Source organism: Lissotriton helveticus, chromosome 6 (genome assembly GCF_964261635.1).
Source record: "Lissotriton helveticus chromosome 6, aLisHel1.1, whole genome shotgun sequence".
Classification (NCBI taxonomy): domain Eukaryota; kingdom Metazoa; phylum Chordata; class Amphibia; order Caudata; family Salamandridae; genus Lissotriton; species Lissotriton helveticus.
In genome coordinates, this window is record NC_136067.1 from 1,099,583,885 (window position 1) to 1,099,607,130 (window position 23,246).

A 23,246-nucleotide genomic window follows, 5' to 3' on the forward strand; every position below is an offset into this window, starting at 1 on the left:
CTGCCACCCCAGTTCAGACATGGCTATATGCAAATCAGTCTGACCCTGTGCCTCATGGGAACAGTCCAGCCCGAACTGCCAAGCCATGCCTTCCCTGGACCAGAAACAAGCTTCCGAGGACCGGTTTCTGGCATTACAGCCATCTTCAGCCCGGCTTGCTTGAATCCAGTGGCAAAGTGAGCAAGGGACTCACGTCTGAGCATACCCTGCCACACTTATGGTGGCCAAAAGCGGTACAAAAGGGGGTGGTGATGGACGGAGCATCTGAACCAATCAAACACTCACACCCAGTCAAAAGATCTGGGTTGAATCCATCACCGTTCTTTAGCCCACTCTGCCACCCCAGTTCAGACTTGGCTATATGCAAATCAGTCTGACCCTGTGCCTCATGGGAACAGTCCAGCCCGAACTGCCAAGCCATGCCTTCCCTGGACCGGAAACAAGCTTCCGATGACCGGTTTCTGGCATTACAGCCGTCTTCAGCCCGGCTTGCTTGAATCCAGTGGCAAAGTGAGCAAGGGACTCACGTCTGAGCATACCCTGCCACACTTATGGCAGCCAAAAGCAGTACAAAAGGGGGTGGTGATGGACGGAGCATCTGAACCAATCAAACACTCACACCCAGTCAAAAGATCTGGGTTGAATCCATCACCGTTCTTTAGCCCACTCTGCCACCCCAGTTCAGACATGGCTATATGCAAATCAGTCTGACCCTGTGCCTCATGGGAACAGTCCAGCCCGAACTGCCAAGCCATGCCTTCCCTGGACCGGAAACAAGCTTCCGAGGACCGGTTTCTGGCATTACAGCCGTCTTCAGCCCGGCTTGCTTGAATCCAGTGGCAAAGTGAACAAGGGACTCACTCCTGAGCATACCCTGCCACACTTATGGCGGCCAGGGTCAGACTGATTTGCATATGGTCGTGTCTGAACTGGGGTGGCAGAGTTGGCTAAAGAACGGTGATGGATTAAACCCAGATCTATTGACTGGGTGTGAGTGTTTGATTGGTTCAGATGCTCCATCCATCACCACCCCTTTTTGTACCGCTTTGGCCGCCATAAGTGTGGCAGGGTATGCTCAGACGTGAGTCCCTTGCTCACTTTGCCACTGGATTCAACTAAGCCGGGCTGAAGACGGCTGTAATGCCAGAAACCGGTCCTCGGAAGCTTGTTTCCGGTCCAGGGAAGGCATGGCTTGGCAGTTCGGGCTGGACTGTTCCCAAGAGGCACAGGGTCAGACTGATTTGCATATGGCCATGTCTGAACTGGGGTGGCAGAGTGGGCTAAAGAACGGTGATGGATTAAACCCAGATCTTTTGACTGGGTGTGAATGTTTGATTGGTTCAGATGCTCCGTCCATCACCACCCCTTTTTGTACCGCTTTGGCTGTAATAGAGTGCATGCATTGCCACACCTCCACTCCACACCCAGCCACTCCAAGGACTCGTCTTATGCTGTCTATAGTGGTAAACGGCATAAGAACAGTGCAAGGATCGGCTGGGACAAGCGAACACAGTGCTTCATCGTAGGCCAATGGGACTGTGTCTGTGCTTCCTTAGCCCCCTAACTGTGCTGTGTGTTAAAGCCTGAACTGCGCATGTCAGGCTGGCCAGAACAAAATACCAGCCAATCTGACATGCGCAGTTCAGACAGTTATACAGCCTACAGCTTCTTGCTCCATTCACATCTACTACTGGGAGAGAGCTCCGACAAGGTAGTAGTCCCGCCCCATGTAGTGGAACCAATGATAAATATCTTGCAGACGCCTGGTAATGTACAGAAAAAGTATTTGGGATTTTTTTAAACAAAGATTCAGAATTGGATAGTGGCAGCACTGGGAGCAGGGGTCAATGCCCCTACGCTGTTATGGAGGAACAGCCCCTGATGCCAAGATCACATTTCTGTATTTTTCACTAGGCATATAAATGGCAGCCTTTCTTTGGATCTGTTCAGACTAAGGTCTCCAACTCCATGACTTGGAGGTGAATCATAGGAAAATGATTTTTTTATGGTTCTTGCTTAAAAACTGACTTTCCAGGTTTTGTCTAAACACAAACATGGCATTGATATGATATGATTCCTTTTACACAACATTAAAGACGCATTATTTCATTTTCCCTTTAAAAAGGGATTAAGTGATCACCGTAGTCTGATGGGTACTAGGCACCTGGGTATGCTATGCATTCCTATAGGCTAACATGAGACCTCTTAAAAGAAGGTGGCAACCCATTTGCAAAGGGGAAGGTGTCCCAGCAGGCCACCATCCCTGTTATGGCATTCAATCGGAGCGAGTCTCATTTCGACGTACCTCGTGAATATTGATGCAGTAGGTTGCATCGGAACCCACTCCGAATAGTAATATGTTTTTTAACCGGCCTGTTAGTACAAAGGCCAGTTTAAAAAATCAGAACCGATTGGCAAAAACTCTGTGTGCAATCTGCAACCATTTTTTGCAGAATATATATTTGCGTATCGGACCCTTATTTTATTGAAAGATGCAGACAAACAATCAAGTTGTTCTTACATTGACTTGCATCATTGACATTGAATTAGAGTATGATTCAAGATCTAAAAAGTGGTTATTATAGGAGACTTTATTTTGGGGTAATAATTACCAGATTTCTACTTTCGATTCATCCCTTTAACAAGATCGAAGGTCTGTCTGCTCAGCATCACTGGGCCACCCTTAGGTATTTTAGGCATGGCTGCCAGATACACTGGAGGCTGAAAACTGTGGTTACTGCTGTGTTTGCTCACACCTTGGCATATAGGATTGAAACTACAGATGTAGCAAATCTAAGTAAATTGAATTTCAAGTATTGAGTGTTCCTGTATTTTATGACTCCAAAGTAGAATCGTGAATTAATATGTGTGTAAATGGCACTCATATGTAATTGTGTTTTTTGGATCTGCTGTTAATTACAGAGTTCATATGCAGCGTGATCGAATGTCTTATGCAATATGAAAATAGCTAAAATCTAATATCAATAAGTGCAGGTCAGCAGAAAAACAGAATAGTTTAGAAGTTGTTTGAATCAGTAATGACACAGGTGATATACTATGTTTTATTTAATCTGAGTTGTAATGGGACATGATCGAGCTTGTTCACCCAAGAGCAGAGTCAGGGAGATTCAAGAGGCAACTCTGGGCGCGTTCTAAATTTGTAACAATATTAACTTAAATTATAAAGCAAAATGTGGCTGAACTGGTATGATTGAGTTGTGGTAGAAGCCCTTGAAACGTTTGAAAAGATGAATGACTTCAGAATTCACTTGTTGATGCATATACTAAAAACTATTCTTATGTGATATTACTATAGTTCATTAAACTTCTATTTCTGAATCTGCATGAGTACAGAATAATTCAGAGGACGTATGAAAGTCCAAGGGGCATATTATCAAGGGGGTTTATCTCCGCTTTTTTGGCTTTAAAAGCCAAGAAAGCGGAGATAAAATTATCTCCCTATTACCAAGCTGTCGCTAACACCAGTTAGCGACAGCTAATAGGGGATAGTGACCATCTTGGGCCCCGCTTTGCATGTCAGTGATATTTATCACTAATGACATGCAAAGTGGGCGTGCCAAGATGTTAGCGACTGGAAACAGTCGCTAACATCGCTATCTCCTATTACCAACTTTTGGAGATATTCGCGCTAAGCGCGAATATCTCCAAAAGCTAACACCTGCCCGGAGCAGTTCTTAGCCATGTTATCCAATGGGAGGTGGATAACATGGCTAAGAGCATTTGCTCGATAATGCATGAATATCGCTGACTTTTCAGCGATATTCCTGCATTCCGGCCGTTTTTTATCGCATTTGCGATAAACCTGCGATAAAAATCGCCGATTTGCGGCGATAATTTTTGTCTCTAAACAAGTTAGAGACAAAAATTATCTCTATTGGTTGGTAATATGCCCCCAAGTTCGTGAAAAAGAACGGTTGTAATGTAGACAGTCTTTTTAATATCTGCAATTATATTTTATCTAATGTCATTTTATGTATGTATTATATGTCTATGCACTTTTATGGTTGAAATACACCGAATAAAGACTCTACTTGACTTGACTAGCTATAGAAAGTCTTTTTGAGTGAAGTTTGAATACAGAGAAAACAGGAAGAAATACACTATGAGCTGTAAAGTAATGCAATTTGTTAGTGCGTTGAACTTCAGTTTCATCCTATTTACTTCTAAGCACTTTCTTCCATTTCTTCTTGCAGTAGTCTTCAGCAGTGATTGAAATGGAAAAGTAGAAGTGCAGATATTCTGTACCAGAATACCTGCTTGTTTCTGATAAATGCTGGTAACTCTCCAATTAAAAGTATTATGTCTCTCTTGAGAAGATCCGGTAATCTCCCTCTCAAAATAAAAAAAGTGCTGATACTCCCTACCGCGCCATACCAGCCTATTTAAAACACTTGTCTTCAGCAGTGTAGTACAATCCTTTCTTACTCTGAGCTGCAGATTTCCCCCCATTTCAGGGCCATCTGAAACTTGCATTGCTGTAACTCTTGGTAGCAAGAGCACAGTACCACCACCAGCAGCTCATTGGGGATGTGGATAGGTCAGCAACAGTTATGTATAATCAACGTGTTCAACTACCATCAAGATGGCAGTCCTGTTCCCACATCTAAAGCATAGTTAATGCAGAAAAGAAGTGGGTAGTTCGGGAAAAGACAGACGTAGAGAAGAAAACTAGGAGAGAAAATTGTAGCGGGCTGGAAGGAGATGTGGGTGAGGTGAGGAGAGACAGAGAAAAGCTTTGCAGGAGACAAGAAAAGTCAGCAAATAGATATCCTGTTGAGCAGGGATGTCATCTGTTGATGGACTCATGACCTTGCTCTTACTGCTGAAAGAATTCGAAAAATTACCTTGAATGAGTGAAGATGAGGGGCCCCATTAGTGTAAGACCATGGCTCTCTTCAAATTGCAATAAATAATATTTCCTCAAGAAGTTTCTAATCAAGCTTTTTACAGAAGAAGATAAACTCAATTTCGAGGCACTCCTTACTTAGGCAGGTAGCCTTTCAGGGAGATCTCTCTGAGCATCATGCATATTGTTGGTGCACTCAACTTAACTCGTAGGTAACTTTAGTTAAAACATGCTGTTCCAAGTCAGTCAATATTCCTTTATTGTATAATTAATTAAAATCCTTACAAAATATGTGCAAAAGGCTAAAAATATTCAAGTTTTATCCAATAAAGAATGCAATAAAAGTTATTATCACAGGCATAAATAATCTCAAGGATATAGCACATGTAAAGGCCGAATTTAAATAAGTGCCATAAAAATGTGAGAATCATAAACAGAAAGTATGGCTAGAAACCAGCTCATTACTTTGCAAAACAGCTTAGGTATGCAAACTGTACATATAGTGCATATGGTCTGAAAGACAAGCATAGACAATCTCAGTGGTAGAACGCAGCTAGGGACGATTTTAAATAAATGCTAAAAAAATTGGGAATCATAAATAAAACCAGGGGCTAAATACCAGCTCAATACTGCACAAAATAGCTTAACTCTGCAAACTCATGCTGATTGATTTATACAAGTGATACAACTGATTCTCTCGTATTGCTTCTTTATTGCTTTTTCCACCATATTAATTGATATGTCGGTGATATATATGACATTGATTATATCTATACTGATGAATGCTTATATATCTATTTATTTATTCTGGAACTCTCTTTTTGGTTGTATTGCTTATTATGGTATTTTAATTGTTTATATTTCTTCTCTCAAACTAATAAAGATATTAGAACAAAAAACTGCAAACAGTGCATATATTGCACTTAATAACATAAAGCAAATAGTTGTCTAATCGTGTGCTGGCAGCAAGGCTAATAGAAACGTTAAAAAGGATCTATCCAAAGGCATACTAAAAATAGCCATATAAAACATAAAAATGTATAGATTTGGTGTTTTTAGTAGGAGCGGTAATCAGACTTGTTAGTGTCTTTAAGTAATACTTGTAGGACACTGCTGTATTTGCCAAATTTCACCATGTCACACGGCTCCGCTATATTAAAAACAAAGGGGCATATTACCAAGGGTGGCGATAGGCAATTATCGCCGGTTTAGCGGCCGTTTTCGGCCGCTAAGCGGCGATAATTCTATCGCTCTATTAGCAAGCTGTCGCTAACTGAAGTTAGCGACAGCTTTTAGGCGATAGCGAGCGGTTTGGGGCCCGCTTTGCACGTCAGCGATATTTATCGCTAATGACATGCAAAGTGGGCGTACCCAACCTGTTAGCGACTGAAATCAGTCGCTAACGTCGCTATCGCCTATTAGCAAGGCAGGCGTAGCGATGGAAATATTCCTGATATCGCCAGAAACTAAAACCCGCTCAGATCAGTTCTTAGCCATGTTATCCAATGGGAGGTGGATAACATGGCTAAGAGCATTTCGTCGCTAATGCGTGAATATCGCTGTATTCTCAGCGATATTCACGCATTTCGCCGCTATCGCTGGATATTTTAGCACAATGGAGAAAAACGTTGCTAATAGCATGTTTTCTCCGCTAACATATCCAGCGATAGGCAGCGATAAAAAAATCGTCGCTAAGCCTATTTAGCGATAATTATCGCTACTTGTTGGTAATATGCCAAAAAGTTTGTTGCCTCTTTGCAGGTTCGTATCTTGTGTTTGAGGAACAATTGTTTTAGCAGGATGCAACGGGCATTCAATAGTGCAGGGCAGCAACACAGATGGTGGTTAAACGTTTCCTTTTGATATCCGCAGAGTCTGCATCACTGAACTGTCATGGAAAAAGGAATGCCATTTTGGGTTCATGTCTTTAGTTTGTAGGCACATCAACCTTGCAGCCATGATTTGTCTTAAACATATCTTTCCGTCCGAACACTGCAGACAATGCGGGTGATGATTGGCGTATGATGCAGCCACTGCTTCAAATAGTGGAGTGCAGTTTAATTTGGCCAAATCGATTAACATTGACTGTGATGATTTTATCTGTCCTTTCGGGATCGTTTTAAGTGCTGGGTGCAAAAGCAATGTGTGGTATCTTCCACGCATAAACCCCCCGGCGCCTCGCACTGTAATGGAGCTGCTCGCGGTGACATCACTTAGAATGTCACCGCGATCAGCATTCCAAGGCGAGCGCCGGGGACTGTGTGAGGCGGCTCAAGAAGCGAGGCTGTGGCTGAGGTCACGGGAGTTGATTCTTTCCATTAAAGACTGTTGTATTACTTCCATCCTTTCCGGCTTGGTTATTTACAACCATTATCACACTGGCAACGAGGGTAAACTAACCCTGTGACCTCAACACGCCCAGGAATCAAGCAGAAGCTCTGAGGACGGACGAAGAAGAAGACGGACGTAGCTGTGGGGCTCCGATTACAGCGGCAAGCGACGGAAGGCAGTCCCGAGGTCATCGAGCAGCTGCCAGGGGTGAGCTGTGTGAGGCGTGGGAACTGCCTTTGTCCTCGAATGAAGTAAGGTGACTCCTCCTTGCCACCGGCGCGCCCCCTTTGCAGCGCTCTGACGGACTTTCTCACTCAGGCGCTGGTGTCCTCTAAGCGCTATCATCTGTTTAAGGTTAATTGTGCCCCAGTCTGGCTTGCGTGTATACATCCCTCGTAAGGCGCTGTGTAGAACGTGGACGCAGGCTCCGCTCGAGCCCCCAGTCACTGGTCTGAGGCAGAGACTTTTGATCGCACCCCCCCCCCTTTCTGGGAAGCATCTCGTGCTGTCGCCTCAGAAGCGTGTGAGATCCTCTACAGACTCTTGCGCCTGGGCGACGCTGTCAGCTTTTCCCCTCATCCTAAGCAGCGCACTGAGACAGCGCGGTGGAAAGAAAGACTGGTGTTTGAAGACCTGCTATGTTAGAAGACGCGTTGTGAGTCATCGAGGGGGCTGCGAGGCGCGCCTGTGTAGAGCGCTGCGGGGAGGCAAGGTACACCTTCAGCGTTGCAGTGTCTGGGAGCAGCACCTCAGGGGGCATCATAGAGGCACAATGCAGGAAGCAGAGTGAGGCACAGCAGCAGAGAGAGAATTAACCCCTGCGCAGAGACCCTCACCGTTACCGGCTGGAAGTCTAAGAGGATTATAGTATGGTACATCAGGAACATTGACTGTGTTTTGTGGTGGCGCAATTGGAGGGCACTGAAAGTGTGCAAATTGTGACTGTGAACGACGAATTTTGTACTGCAAGTGCACACCCATGTGCACAGAGGGATTCTGGACTCTTCTGTCCCGTCACCGATAGGTTCTAGTCAGACTGCCTCTGGGGTATAGGTAGAGCGCGGTGTGGCACATTGAGAACACGTAGCATAATAGCCAGCAGCAGCATTCGCTCCAATGTCCTGTGTTTCTTTTTCCCTACCCTAAGGACTGTGCAAGTGTTATTTTCCCTGCTTCTCTCCTGTTCAGTGTCACAGGGGGAATGTGAAACTAAGATTGGTGTACTCCTCAAGGCTTGCGCTAACCTACTGTTTGTTTTCAGCGTTAGTGTGTCCAGCGGGTGTGAATTTTCACTGGGTGCCAGCAGGGAAAGCCGTAGCAAACTAACATGCAGAGTGTGACCCCTCCACCTTTTTTCTTGACCACCCCTGGGGATCCCAATATCCAGTGGAAGAAATGGAAAAAGGTGTTTTTGAATTACGCCACTGTTTGTGGGCCAAACCTGGGTTTAGAAAGGAAGATTGCATTATTAGCCTATTATCTAGGTGCGGAAGGCGAAGAGGTCATGGACCATCTCCCAGAGTTAGGGGCACAGGAGGCTAGAGGTCTGAATGAATTTGAAGTGAGTCTTAAGAAGTTGGACTTACACTACCTTCCTAAGACTAGCACGATTATGGAGAGGTACCATTTTGGTAAGAGAGCACAAAAAGAGGGGGAATCGATAGAGGACTTTGTATCCGACCTAAGGAAGTTAGCCGCCTCTTGCAAATTTGGTGGTGCAAGTGAGGAGAGAATCAGGGACCAATTTGTGTTGGCGTGTAGGATGGAAAGGGTGCGTGAGGAGCTATGGCTCAAGGACGACCCGCCCTTGCGGGAGGTCCTCATTATAGCCAAACAAGTGGAGCATATGCTCCAATGCGTAAAAGAAATAAAGCTAGACGCAGGGGAGAAGAAAAATGAAGAAAAGGCCAACGTCAGTGAGGTGGTGACTGAATGTGAAGCAGTGTCTGTAGTTAAAGGCCAGAAAATAGTGAGCAGAGAACACAAAGAAGGCAAGTTAGGAGGTACGTTTAAAGGCACTTGTTATAGGTGTGGCAAGCAGGGGCACTTAGCTAACGACAGAGAATGCCCTGCTCTCAGATTCACGTGCAACAAGTGTGGGAAGAAAGGACATTTCAAACAGTACTGCAAAAGTGGGCTGGGAGTCAGCAGACAGAGTAGAGACAGGACGAATGTGGTGTGTGACGAGTTTGTTGTGCAAGTACAAGAGTTACTAGCCCCCAGTCCCAGCAACCCCGTGTGCGCGGAGATAGTGGTGCAGGTCGAGGGAGGACAAGTCAGCAGTCCCAAGGACATCATAAAGGTTGGGGAGGTTGAAGTGGAAGCACTATTTGACTCTTGCTCTAGAATCACCATCATTAATGCCAAAGAGTTCTCACGAGTGTCAAAGGGAACGATTACCTTGAAAAGAATGGATCTGAGGCCAGGGGGGTATGCCGGTCGCCCCATCTCCATGAAGGGGTATTTCCTGGGGAAGGTAGAATACAGCAACAGGACAACGGTCTCAAAGGTTTATGTGTCCACTGTAGGAGACAACATCTTGGGGTGGCAGGCACAGAAAGAGCTAGGGGTCTATCTTAATCCCAATTGTGATCCCCAGATCCTGGTACAAGAAATTATTGAACACAAAGCAGACATTGTAACAGAGTTCCAAGAAGTGTTCAGGGAGGATTTGGGATGTTTAAAAAACTACTGCCACAGAATAAGACTGAAGGAGAACGCCAGGCCAGTCGTGGCCAAAGTCAGGAAGCTTCCAATTGCCATCCAGGAGGAGGTGAGGGCTGAACTGGAGAAACTGTGCAAGGCCGGAGTAATCGAACCGGTGGAAGCAACGGAATGGCTGGCCCCCATTGTGGCAGCCAAGAAGAAGGATGGTTCGGTCCGGCTCTGCATCGATTTGAGGGCACTCAACAAGGAAGTCGTGGTCGACCGTTATCCCTTGCCCAACATCACCCAGATGATGAGCATGCTAGAAGGGGCCAAAGTCTTTTCTACCCTTGACCTTACCTCAGCCTATTTCCAAATAAAACTACACGAGGAGTCTCAAGAGCTCACGGCATTTGTGACACCCATGGGCGCATATAAATTCAAAAGGATGCCATTCGGGCTAGTCTCGGCGGCCGCCGTGTTTCAGAGAATCATAGGCAACATGTTGAAGGACATCCCAGGCGTCATGTGCTACCAGGATGATGTGCTAATATATGCAAAGAACCATGAGGAGCACGACCGTAGGTTGAGAAGCGTTCTGAGGAGATTTCTGTCACAAGGCCTCACAGTGAAAAGAGACAAGTGTGTGTTTGGCTGTGCTCAGTTGGACTTCCTGGGACACAAGGTGACTACGGAAGGCATATGTCCAAAAGCTGAATTACGAAACACCATCGTGAACTTGACATCCCCCAAGGGCAAGGACGAGATCAAGTCATTTATGGGGATGTTAGAGTTCTACGGAAAGTTCATAAGGAACCTGGCAGGAAGGACATATGCCATCAGGCTACTGTTGAAGAAGGAGAATGAATTCCGGTGGAGTCAGGAGTGCCAGAGGGAGTTCGAGGATGTAAAGAAGGCACTCGCAGAGGCCCCCAGTCTGAAGTCGTACATACCCCACCGGGCAACCATAGTCACCACCGACGCTAGTGCGAAGGGTTTGGGAGCTGTCCTCACCCAAATTGGAGAAGAAGGAGAAGAAACCATAGCATTTGCCTCGAGGTCACTCCAGAAGTCCGAGAACAACTACTCGGTTATCGAGAAAGAGGCTTTGGCTGTATTTTGGGCGTTAGGAAAATTCAGAGACTTCCTCTGGGGAACCCAGTTCACCCTCCGCACTGACCACAAGCCGTTGGTGGAGGTGTTCAGCAAGAAGGGTTTAGATGCCATCTCCAGTAGGATAAGGCGGTGGGTAGTTGGCCTTCAAGAATACACCTTTGACGTCGAATACGTCCCCGGGACACAGAACCTCGCAGCTGATTGTCTGTCTAGGCTTGTTGGCGATGAAGGAGAGGGAGAGAAGTTGGCAGGTGAAGAGGAAGAGGACCTTCAGATGGAGGATGTCTGCACCATCCAGAAGGCGTTGGGAGAAGAAACTTGGAGAAAGGCGCTGGAAGAAGACAACATTTTGGAAGAAGTTTACAAAAGAGTAAGAAGCGGTTGGAAGCACGGTGACAAACAGGATGAAAACCTGCGACCATACCTAGCCATCAAAGACGAGTTGTCCGTTGTAGACGGATGTCTATTCAGGGGCACGAGACTTGTACCTCCCGCAACCGTGAGAGACAACCTGGTCGAATTAGCCCACGAAGGACATTTGGGCATCACCAAAACCAAGCAAAGACTCAGGGAGAGCTATTGGTGGCCAAGCATGGATCTAACCACGGAAAGGAGAATCAGGGAGTGCATTCCGTGCAGCAACAGCGACAAAGTCCTGAAGCAACAGACGCCCCCAATGGTGTGCAGGCCGGCCCCTTCAGGACCGTGGGTCGAGTTGGCATTAGACATTGTGGGCCCCATGTCAGGAGAACAGCGGACACCTTACATTTTGGTGCTTGTGGATATGTATTCCAGGTGGCCTGAGATAAAGTTTGCCAGCGAGGTCACCACCAAAACTGTCATCAGGTTTCTAGAGGAGGTGTTCATCCGGGAAGGACTACCCAGCAACATCCTTACAGACAACGGTGTACAACTGTGTTCAAAGGAGATGGAAGACTTCCTGGAGGAAAGAGGCATCAGACACAAGCGTTGCGCCCTTTACCACCCCGAAACCAATGGCATGGTCGAACGCTTCAATAAAACCCTCAAAGAAAGCATCCAACTGGCCAAAGCCAGCGGAATGAGTTGGAAGGAGGAGGCGTGGAGACGGCTTGAAGCATACAGGTTCACACCTCATCAGACGACGGGGGTCACCCCGTTTGAATTGCTCCGCGCCAGGATACCCAACACGAAGCTAACCCCAGGATGGATGGAGTGGCACAAGGGGCGGTCAGACCGATCCAAAGAAGCTGAAAGCTTGAAGAAACAAAAGGAAGCCATGGAAAAGAGAAAAGAAGCATATGACCAGCATAACGCCACAAAGGAAGTAGAATTCAAGGTGGGAGACAGTATCAAAATCAGAGCTCCAACAGGGAAGGCAAGTTGGTCAGCATACACCAACCCCACCAAGATCACCAAACTATTCAACAATGCTGTCAAGACACAAGAAGGGAAAATATGGAACCTTGGGAGGGTCGTGAAGTACCATCCGCCTGAGAATCCAAGGGGACGGGAGGGAGACCCTGGGCGGGACCTCAGTTCCACCACGAAGAGGCAAACCATAATTCCCCACTCTACCGTCAGGCCTAGCAAGAGGGTGTCCAGACCACCTAAACACTTTGATCAGTATATAATGATGTGATGTGGTTTGTTTGGTCCATCTTGTCAACCCTTCCACCTGGCCTAGGGAAATTTGACTGTTCCACACCCAGTTGGATGTTTCTGTGCCACCTGGTGCGTCTAACTGCGTTTGCTATGTTTATGTTTTTCTTTCCGCAGGGAAGGGGGATGTGTGGTATCTTCCACGCATAAACCCCCCGGCGCCTCGCACTGTAATGGAGCTGCTCGCGGTGACATCACTTAGAATGTCACCGCGATCAGCATTCCAAGGCGAGCGCCGGGGACTGTGTGAGGCGGCTCAAGAAGCGAGGCTGTGGCTGAGGTCACGGGAGTTGATTCTTTCCATTAAAGACTGTTGTATTACTTCCACCCTTTCCGGCTTGGTTATTTACAACCATTATCACACAATGTTATTCAGCACAGACCTTTCTATTTGGAAAGTGTCCACTGATTTATTAAAATGATTCGACCATGGATTCTTCTAATGGGTAAAGATCTGTTGAAGAGCTGATTTGAAGGTGTTAAACGGTGGGGTATTGATAATCCTTTAGGGATAATTTAAGAAGGCACCTATATTAGACTATTTTTGAGCCTCCAAACAAAGTTCTAATCTGATCATGCAGCCTCTTGTATATTGTGGCTGTCTAAAAATCCTCTTATATGCTTGAAGTTGCAATTTATCGAGTGTTTTAGTAAGGTTACGGGGAAGGCTTCCTGCCTATTAAGGCTCCATCTAGGTGTGCTGTGTATGCGGATTCTTCATTTTTTTGCGCGCTTGTGTTATAATCCAGCTGCTTTCCTCAACGTTCATTTAGTTTGACAGTGGCAGGTTGTGTAGGAGCTGATTGAGATGCAAAAGAGAGGGTGTTGTTGGTGAGCTTTGCTCATTAGAGGAAACTGCTCTATAATCGACTGACGGGAATCCAAACGCCGAAATAGCTGGAAGTTGGAGCATTCTCTTGGGTTCTGCAACTTTCTTACCTACTCCCCTTGCCCTAAAAAGGGTCTAAACGTTGTTTGCCTCACTGTAATTGCCCCTTGTTCGTTTGAGTGTAGGTTATTCATTTGCCCTTTAGCTGATTTATTATTAGCATTGTTCATTCGTTTTTTGGATCTTTTTGAGAGTACCCTTGTCCACTGGTTATCCTTTTCTACATTATAATCCTCATTGATGTTAGGAGGGGTTTATCCCACTGTTGGTTTATTGAGGGGTGTAGATCCTTGGGGAGCATCCTTATAAACGGTTGTCCTAAAAATATCAACGCAATTAGTTGTTGGCTTTTGTTTTGAGGTAAGAGGAGGGAGAGATGTATTTGATGCAAAGTCTGTCGTGCCCCCTATCAAAAAGTCTGGATGAGCTGTTTTCTCTGAAAATCGATTTACAGGATCCGTCGGGCATCCTGTGACAGTAACACGATTAGCTGCTTTTTCTGGTAGGTTTGCCGGATCCAATGTTGCAGGAAAGGTTTGAGCCTGGTGTGTCGAGGTGTTGGAAAGCTAGTTTCCACTCTGAAATCACAAAAGCGAATCCCTCCGGTAAAGTGCTTAATTTTTCGCCTAATTTATGGCAGTCGCATGGTATTTTTTCATTTCCTGCTGGACTGGCGCATGGCTCCCTTTTCTCCATGTAGGTAAATTTGTCCTCAAACGTAGCAATTGAAGTGGCTAGGGCTTAAATCAGATCTAGTTGCAATTTTAGTTTCTCTGATTGCCATGTAAGGGCATTCATTGTAGCCACCAAAGGCATATTAATTGTAGCCAATAGCTCACTGTGCTCATTGTGTTGTTGATGCGTTGGCGAGAGGGGCCTATTATAGATGCTATCATCCCATATAGGGCTGTGATCCTCGAGGCATCATTGGCTGTCTATGCTGTTATTTCAATCCTTAATTTGACTTACCCAATCAGTGGCTAGGATATTGCTTATTTTCTAGGAATATTTAATGAGACTCAGAGAAAGACATTTGTTGACATCAAGGACATGTGTCCCTTGTAATCAGTGATGAATTTACTGTACATACAAAATTGGTTAAAATGTATTTACGAAAATAAAAGATAAAAAATGAGGAAAGGCAATACAACGTGCACCACCAATACGATGCAAATTTGCAGTATATAGCCTATTTCCCAAACACACTGTGGTAGTTACTGTTGGCTAAGACTTACAATATCAGGTAAATAACACTTGCTCACAAGCTTATCTACGTATTCAGAAACTCTGAATCAAATATAACTGCAGTGCAACAAAGGATTATGGACTGTAATGGAATGACTACTTTCCTAAAGGCACCCATGATGTCAAATTTGGTTCATTTCCCTATTGAGGAGAATGTCTTTGTCAGCGTGGTGGCGCCATTGCGAGCATAGCTGTTGTTTTTTTACAAAGCACCTGCTGAACTGTGTTGTGAGGGAGCGAGTTGGCAAGCTTCCATTCTTCTACCTGAATTATGGTTTTGACCTATATTTCTTTACACAGATATTGATGAATGCCTGACTCCGAGCACTTGCCCGTCTGGCAGATGCACTAACTCTCCCGGGGCTTACTCGTGTGTTCCCTGCACTGATGGATACAGAGGTTTGAATGGGCAATGTCTAGGTAAGTGTAGTTTTTACTAACTTAAATTTCTCTTTTTGCATCGTTCCTGTTCTAACTTAAAGCAGTGGCATATATTGCTCCATTTTTTTTCATCCGTAACATTAACCTAAGGCATAATTATCAGACAAGATGTGAAATGATGTCTTGTTCTGTTCTGGTATTACATGTTATATGCCCACCGTGAATTAACCCCTTGCCTGCTCATGACGGAACCACACCGTCATGACCCACGGGCGCCGTGTGCTCATGACGGCGTGGTTCCCTCATGAGCAGGCTGCTCTGCCCACGCGGCACCGATTCCCCGCCTGTGCGGGCGAATTAGTGAGCGGACGGGGCCGTGACTGAACCTCGCCGTCATGAGCACACACAGCCCGTGGCTCATGACGGCGTGGTTCCGTCAAGAGCGTGGAGGCGCCGCACTCACCCCCCATCCCCCAGCACAGCGGAGGAATTCGCGCTGCGGCCAAGGGGTTAAATTACTCTAGCTAGGTACAGCCCTTAGACGGAAACCCTAGGGGTGCAGCATTGGGATAGGAGGGGGAAACGATTCAAAAGGATAAGGCAGGGATCTCTAGAATACCATTTTGGTTTACTCAGTGGTGGCTGGTGAACTTTGAAACTGGGTATTGAAGGGGAAGAGATTAACCACCCAAATGAATGCTGAAACAATGTCACAAAACACTGCCTTTTCAGTACAAGTTCACGTACATTTAGGTAACACCTGCTGTTTTTATAGAACGTTCACTGGAGCAGGGTATTGGTTTTGACATGACTTCTTGTGAACAGGCAACGTATTCACGCATGCGTTTACAACGCATTCCTTTACAATGCGGGCTATCGCGCGTTCCATTACAACACAAGATGTTACAACGACTTGCTTTAGGGAAAAGCTGGAGTTTGGAATAGCATATTTTACTATTCCAACCCCAGTCAGTGCAACAGTAGGGAAGGTGTTGGATTTAAAATTCAACACTGAGTTCTGTAAAGCAAGTCACTGTAATGACTTGCGTTGTAATGGAATGTGTGGTAACGGCGCGTTTGTTGTAGTGCCTGCATTGTAATGGCACTGCGTTGTTCCGACAGTGTTGTAAACGCTTTTTCCCCTTCATGTCTTTTTTGGAAGATATGTATTGTATCTTTCCTATCCGAATGGATTTCCTTTTATTTTTGTATCCTGAATCTTCAAATTAGAATCTCGGTCATATGATGTGGTGGAGAATCTACTTGAAAAGGACAAGGGTGAACAAATCTAATGTTAAACACATCTGGCACTGTCAGACCATAGTCATCAAGCCTGTACATCAGGTTCAACAAGTGTTACAAGCTCTGATACTATAACTACTGCTCGTTACAGAATCAGGTTCAGACAAATGCATAACCTATAGCTATATCCTTGATAGTAAAATGCTTCAATGTGAATTATGAAGCAACAGCAATAACAGCAAGTGCCCCATGACACAACACAAACTGACATCAGCAACTAGTTGGTAAAGGTCATCATGAATTACTACTCACTTATCAACTTAATATAATGATTTTGCTCCTAAACATAAGTTCTACATTTTCTTAAAATGCACACTTTTTAAATTGGAATGATAGTTTTTCATTTTACTAAAATCTGCGATTTTTTCCTAAAACTGTAGCTTGCCACATTAGGAAAATACACATATTTTGCTCTCAAATGCTGTGTTTGTATTTCAGATAACAAAATGTAATTTCTCCAAATAAAAGCCTGCTGTTGTCTGTAAACAACTATCTATGCCCCCATATGTGAACTTTCATTTTTAGTAAATACATAAGGTTTATCCCTAAATATTCATCAACTATTGGTATGGACGTGGGGTAGGGTCAGAGTATTTCTTCCTTTTAACTGTTGGTTTCGCTTTTTTGTTCATGTTTGCGGTTACTATTCTAATTCAAAGCACACTGGTATACAGTAATCCACCTCATGTGCGGTGATGGTGATGTAAAGTCTTGTACACAATTAACCGCAACAAAAGGGTTGTTATGATGCAAATGTATAGATATGACAAATGTTAATGACATCCTCTGATGCAGTGCCTTCAATAAAAACAAGTTTTAAAAAACAAATATTGGTATGGACATTTTTTATGCTTTACATGCCATTGTATGATAAGCATATGCTAGGAGTGCTTCCCCTAAACCACGGGTACCCACCAGATTTACTGATGCCCAACCTAGGCCTATAATGTCCAACTTATGGTAGAGGTGTCCACCATTATGCCATGACTATTCCTTTTGGTAAATATTGTTATTACTATTCCCCCGGATGACCTCCATTATTCCAAGGATATCCAGAATATACTAGGATGTCTACATTTATGGCCCCCATCATGCCAAGGGTGCACAGAGAAGACCTAGGACGACTCATTATGTAAAGGGTGGCCACAAATATTCTAATGATAAACAGCTCTATACAGAGCATGGCTTCCTTTAGTCCAGAGGTGCCCAACATGGATCACTGAAATAATATCGAGGGACAGAATATCGACCAACAAAAATATCGTTGACAAAATATCGAGAGACAAAATATCGAGTTTCTATCTACAAACAGGTAAGTACAAAAATATCGAGTTAAAAATATCGTTTACAAAAATATAGTTGTAAAGAATATCGACTTTAATAAAAACAATGTTTAATTACATTAATATAAAAAATTAATTACTAAAATATACTTAACAATACTTAAAATAACTTTTCATAATTAAATAATTAATGAAAGTAAAAAAATAATATTTTTTTAATCATATTTCTTAAAACATATATATATAGTAACAAAATTTAATTAAATAATAGCCAATATTATTAACGTACAAATACAAAAGAGTAAAAATTACTATTCCCACTCCAGTGGGTGCAACAGTAGGGAAAGCGTTGGATAGCGTAGGAGTTAAAATTACTATTCCCACTCCAAAGAGTGCAACAGTGGATATATGACGTTACAACGCAACTTTTACAACGCACTACCATTACAACGTAAGTATTGGTAAGTATATAATAATTTTTATAATTTAAATTATTTAAAATTAATTTAATATAATTTAATTTAATTTCATTAAATTAAATTAATGTAAATTTAATTTTACTCTATTTTTACACTGTACCCCTGTACCCCAAAAACCCAAAACTGACCCTGAACCCTAAAAAAAACCTTTACCCAAAAACCCAAAACTGACCCTGAACCCTAAAAATACCCCTTTACCCAAAAACTAAAAACTGACCCTGAACCCTAAAAATACTCCTTTACCCAAAAACCCAAAACTGACCCTGAACCCTAAAAATACCCCTTTACCCAAAAACTAAAAACTGACCCAGAACCCTAAAAATACCCCTTTACCCAAAAACTAAAAACTGACCCTGAACCCTAAAAATACCCCTTTACCCAAAAACTAAAAACTGACCCTGAACCCTAAAATTACCCCTTTACCCAAAAACTAAAAACTGACCCTGAACCCAAAAAATACCCCTTTACCCAAAAACTAAAAACTGACCCTGAACCCTAAAAATACCCCTTTACCCAAAAACCAAAAACTGACCCTGAACCCTAAAAATACCCCTTTAATTTAACATAATTAGCAATTAATCAATTAAATTAAATTAATTACCAATTACATTTTAATTAATTAACAAATATTTTTTAATTAACAATTAATTAAATATTACTACCAATTATTAAATTTACATATTTAATTAATTATAATTAAATTACTTCCCACCCTATTCCCCTATAAACCCACAACCCGCTACAGGAAATAAATTATTTAAATTTACACAATTAGCAATTGATCAATTAAATTAAATTAATTACCAATTAAATTTTAAATAATTAACAAATATTATTTAATTACCAATTAATTAAATATTACTACCAATTAATACATTTACATATTTAATTAACTATAATTAAATTACTTCCCACCCTATTCCCCTATAAACCCACAACCCGCTACAGGAAAGAAATTATTTTAATTTACATAATTAGCAATTAATCAATTAAATTACATTAATTACCAATTAAATTTTAAATAATTAACAAATATTTTTAATTACCAATTAATTAATTATTACTACCAATTAATAAATTTACATATTTAATTGATTATAATTAAATTACTTCCCACCCTATTCCCCTATAAACCCACAACCCGCTACAGAATAAAATTACACAATAATTTAAAAAAACCAATAATTAAAAATAATTATAACATAAAATGACACTTTTCACACATATTATAACATAAAAACACTATAAATAATTAAATATTATTTAAAAAACGATATTTTTTACTATCTAGATTATATACTTGGATATTTTCACTTTCTATATTATTTACAGTCGATATTACTTCACTTACCTTAAAAACGATATTTTGGCTGTCGATATTCTGTCCTGTCGATATTTTGTCCAAACGATATTTAAAACTCGATATTCTGTCCAAACGATATTTTGGAGTCGATATTATGTCTGTGCACCGCCCAACATGATGCCATGGATGCCCTGAACACACCATGGCCACAATCATGTCAGATATGACCAACATGTTAACCATAATGACCAGTATGCCTGGGTTGGAACTTGTTATGCTTCCGCCTCCTGGGTACCGGCTTAGTGTTTGCTCCCATCTGGCGGGAAGGAAGATTATTGAAGAACTTCCAATAAAAGACCATGAACGAGTAAGAAGGATACTTTCTTGGCAGAGAGCCAAGAAAGTGTTTAGCCTTTCTGAGAATTTATCTGCCCTTCACAAAATGTGATTGCAAGCCTAAATACAGCATGTGGCAGGTCCCGACATGGAGGTGCCCAGAAGGTGAGGGCAATTGGTTTGGCAATTGTTTGGCAATTGTTTGGCACACACAGCAGCTGCCTACATGATTGCCCAGGCCGGGACAGCTACTGAAGTCCTCCTGACCACAGAGTGACTCGCATAATGTCGCAGTAGGAAGAGACTCCACCCCTTTAACCCCCTCTCCGTGCACCCACTCATCGTCATGGCATTGCCACATTTTAGTGAGCACATGGACCCAGCATCAGCCATGCCACAATGGCGCTTAGGGGTCGGGAGGCTGAAGCACTACTTTTGCGTCACACAAGAAACAGATGGGGCTTTTTTAGCAATCCTGGCCGGAGAGAAAACAAGTGGTTCAGCTTTAAATTGGCAGGTGAGACCGTAAGGTGTAATAAATCAAAGGATACTTGCCATAAGTTCTGCAAGTCGGCATCTGGGACTTGGTCTCTCCATAGATGTTCTGGAAGGTTGAACTCTCCATCCTCTCCTTCAAGTATTGTCCAATATAGAATCGATGTTTTGAGCAGAGTTGTTTTCTTCGTTAATAGTTCATCCAAGATGGATTTAGCACCTTTGCCCTCTGTGACAGCCTGATCCCAACTTTTTATTTGCAAATACCTAAATTTGGATAGATTTTTATCTGTGAGAGCAGAAATGTCTTCCCAGCTCAAAAGATTACCTTCAGGCATTAGCTGGCCCCATAGTCTGATATTTGCGATCTCTAACATACATAGGATTGCTAAAATTTCAAAGGGGACTACTCCCTGCTGTCCAAAGTGCTATCTGGAAAAAGCAGACGATCTCCATATGTTTATGACCTGCCCCGCACTATCACAATTTTGGTTTGAAGTACAAGAAGGTATGAAAGCCCTCTTTGGGTATGAAATACAGGTTAGTACACAACAAGTATTTTTTGGAATTCCCTCCAATTACGAGGAAGTATCTCAAGACAGTAATAAGTTATATTTATACTTAATGATTTTAGCACGTAGGGAAATATGTAAATTGTGGGTGAGTACCAACGCACCAATATATTTAGACTGGGTTAGGGCAATCAGGCACACTCTTAGCTTAGATAAAGTGGTATGGAAGAGAAGAAAGCATTTTTGGACTCCTTGTATTAATTGGCTCGAAGGACTATGAACCAACTTTGTCCAATGATTATGCCTTTTTGCGGAACGAACCACCCTAAGATCAGTCCAAGGGTCTGGTAAAGTGTAAGACTGAGCTGACTATTGACATGGTGGTATCGTAAGATTCATATTGGGTGTCTGCAAAAAGAGCTTCCATAAAGATTCTCTGTATAATCAATACCGAAAATATACTTTTTGGCGTATGAGGACAAAAAAAAAAAAGAAACAGATGGGGCAGTGAAGAGACCGCCACTGCTTCACTTTGGAGGGGAGGAGCTGTATGAGCTGTTAGAGAACCTGTCCAACACAGGTGATGAGGCGGACTTCAACGCTTCTGGGGTGGCTTCGGACAGGCACTTTGCCCCCTAGCTAAACCCAGAATATGAGCTGTTTAACCTGTGACAGGGCAGGCAAGCTGAGGATGAAGCCATTGACTTATTCTATGCATGCATGTGGAAACTGATGATCACATGTGTCAACATTGACTAACCGACGGAGATCAGAGCAGAGGTGATACAAGGCTGCAGGTCGGCAGTCCCACAGTGGCTCATCCTGCGCCAGCCAGGTATTACTTTCGATGAGATTCTGGTGTTGGGAAGGGCGCACGAGTTGGCAAACAGCACTGTGGATGACATGGAGGTGGCTCTGGCAAAATGCACGGCCCTGCCCAGTGTGGCTCGAGCTGTGAAGGTGGAAGAGGAACAGGTGGGCGCTAGTCAGAGATGTCCGGCTCCACCACAGACCCTCAACACTCTTTGACAACTAGTGGGCAGGTGTGTAAACTGTAGCCTTTAGCACTGAACACCAGATGTCTGCCCTGCTCGGGGCATGTGTGCTCTCACTTCGGACGACTGAACCACTTTTTAAATGTGTGCCAGAGTGAAGGAAGGGAACTGAGAACAGCCATAAGGGCAAGCTGAGTTGGCCCTGTTTCAATTGTCCATTGATAAGGAGGAATCCGAAGACCAGCCCCCATGGAGCAGCCCAATAGCCAGCCCAGTGATCGATGATAACGAAGTGTTCACCATCTCCTTTCCAGGCAAGGAAGGCAATCAAAGGCACCCAACACCCATGTGCACAGTGGGGATCGGAAACACATCCAATAGGGCCCTAATAGACACAGGAGCATCTGTCAATAACATGGACATCATACAGCTCGATAGGATAGTGGCACGACCCGAGCTGGCTCCCACCAGAGTGTGGATCTCCTCCTGTGGAGGCAAGGAGCTGTTCCCCCTGGTGGGTGTGATGGAAGTTGTGGTGGTGAGTGAAGGTAGATCGACAAAGGCTCGCTTCCATGTAACCGAAAGCAACACTGGTACCCTCCTGGGTGACCACACAGCTGAAGTCCTGGGGCTGGTATTGTTCGCCAGACAGATTCACGAGTTGCATGTGTGGATCATGCAGGAGTTTCCCCAGCTGTTCGAAGGACTATGATGTCTCAAGAACACCAAAATGCAGCTGCACAACGACAAGACTGTGAGACCCACAGCACTCTGACATTGGAGAGTGCCATTCCACCTGTGATCATTAGTGAAGGAGGAACTGCTGAACTTGGAGCAGCAAGAGGGGATCAAGGAGGTCATCGGGCCCACACATTGGGTCTCATCCCTTATAATAGCCCCCAACTCCAAACAACCTGGGGTGATTAGGCTCTGTGTGATATGCGTAAGGCCATTTGGCGAGACCGGCATATCACCCTGACCATAGACGACATTGTGGCAGACCTCAACTGCGCACAGTGATTCTCAAAACCTGACATCAATGCTGGTTACCACCAGTTGGATCTGGATTTAGCTATTCATTACATAATGACATTCTCATCACTTATGGGCCTCAGGAATATTGGGGGATGAACTTTGGCACATCCTCTGCAGTAGAGGTGGTCCAAAACACCACCCATGACACCATCTTAGGCCTTGTAGGTGTACTAAACATCAGTGATGATATCCTGATTTGTGAGACACTGGAGGAACACCACGTGGGAATCAGAGTGATGCTGGAGAGGCTGGTCGGGTACTTCTACAAGAATCTATTGACTTCTTTGAATATGTATTTTCGAGAGAGGGGCTGAGGATGAACCCCAAGAAGATGAACCCCAGGAAGGTGGAGGTGATAAGGAAAACATCAACTCCCTGGAACTCCACGGA

The 23,246-nt window shown here is 43.7% G+C and overlaps 1 protein-coding gene across 1 annotated transcript in view; it reads left to right on the forward strand.

Annotated features, from left to right (window-relative positions):
* LTBP1 (latent transforming growth factor beta binding protein 1) overlaps positions 1-23,246 on the forward strand; it is a 1,223,697-nt gene that overhangs the window by 923,446 nt on the left and 277,005 nt on the right. The window contains exon 19 of the mRNA XM_078648754.1: positions 15,036-15,155. Coding sequence (XP_078504880.1) covers positions 15,036-15,155 — 120 coding nt within the window. The remainder of the gene's footprint in view (positions 1-15,035; positions 15,156-23,246) is intronic.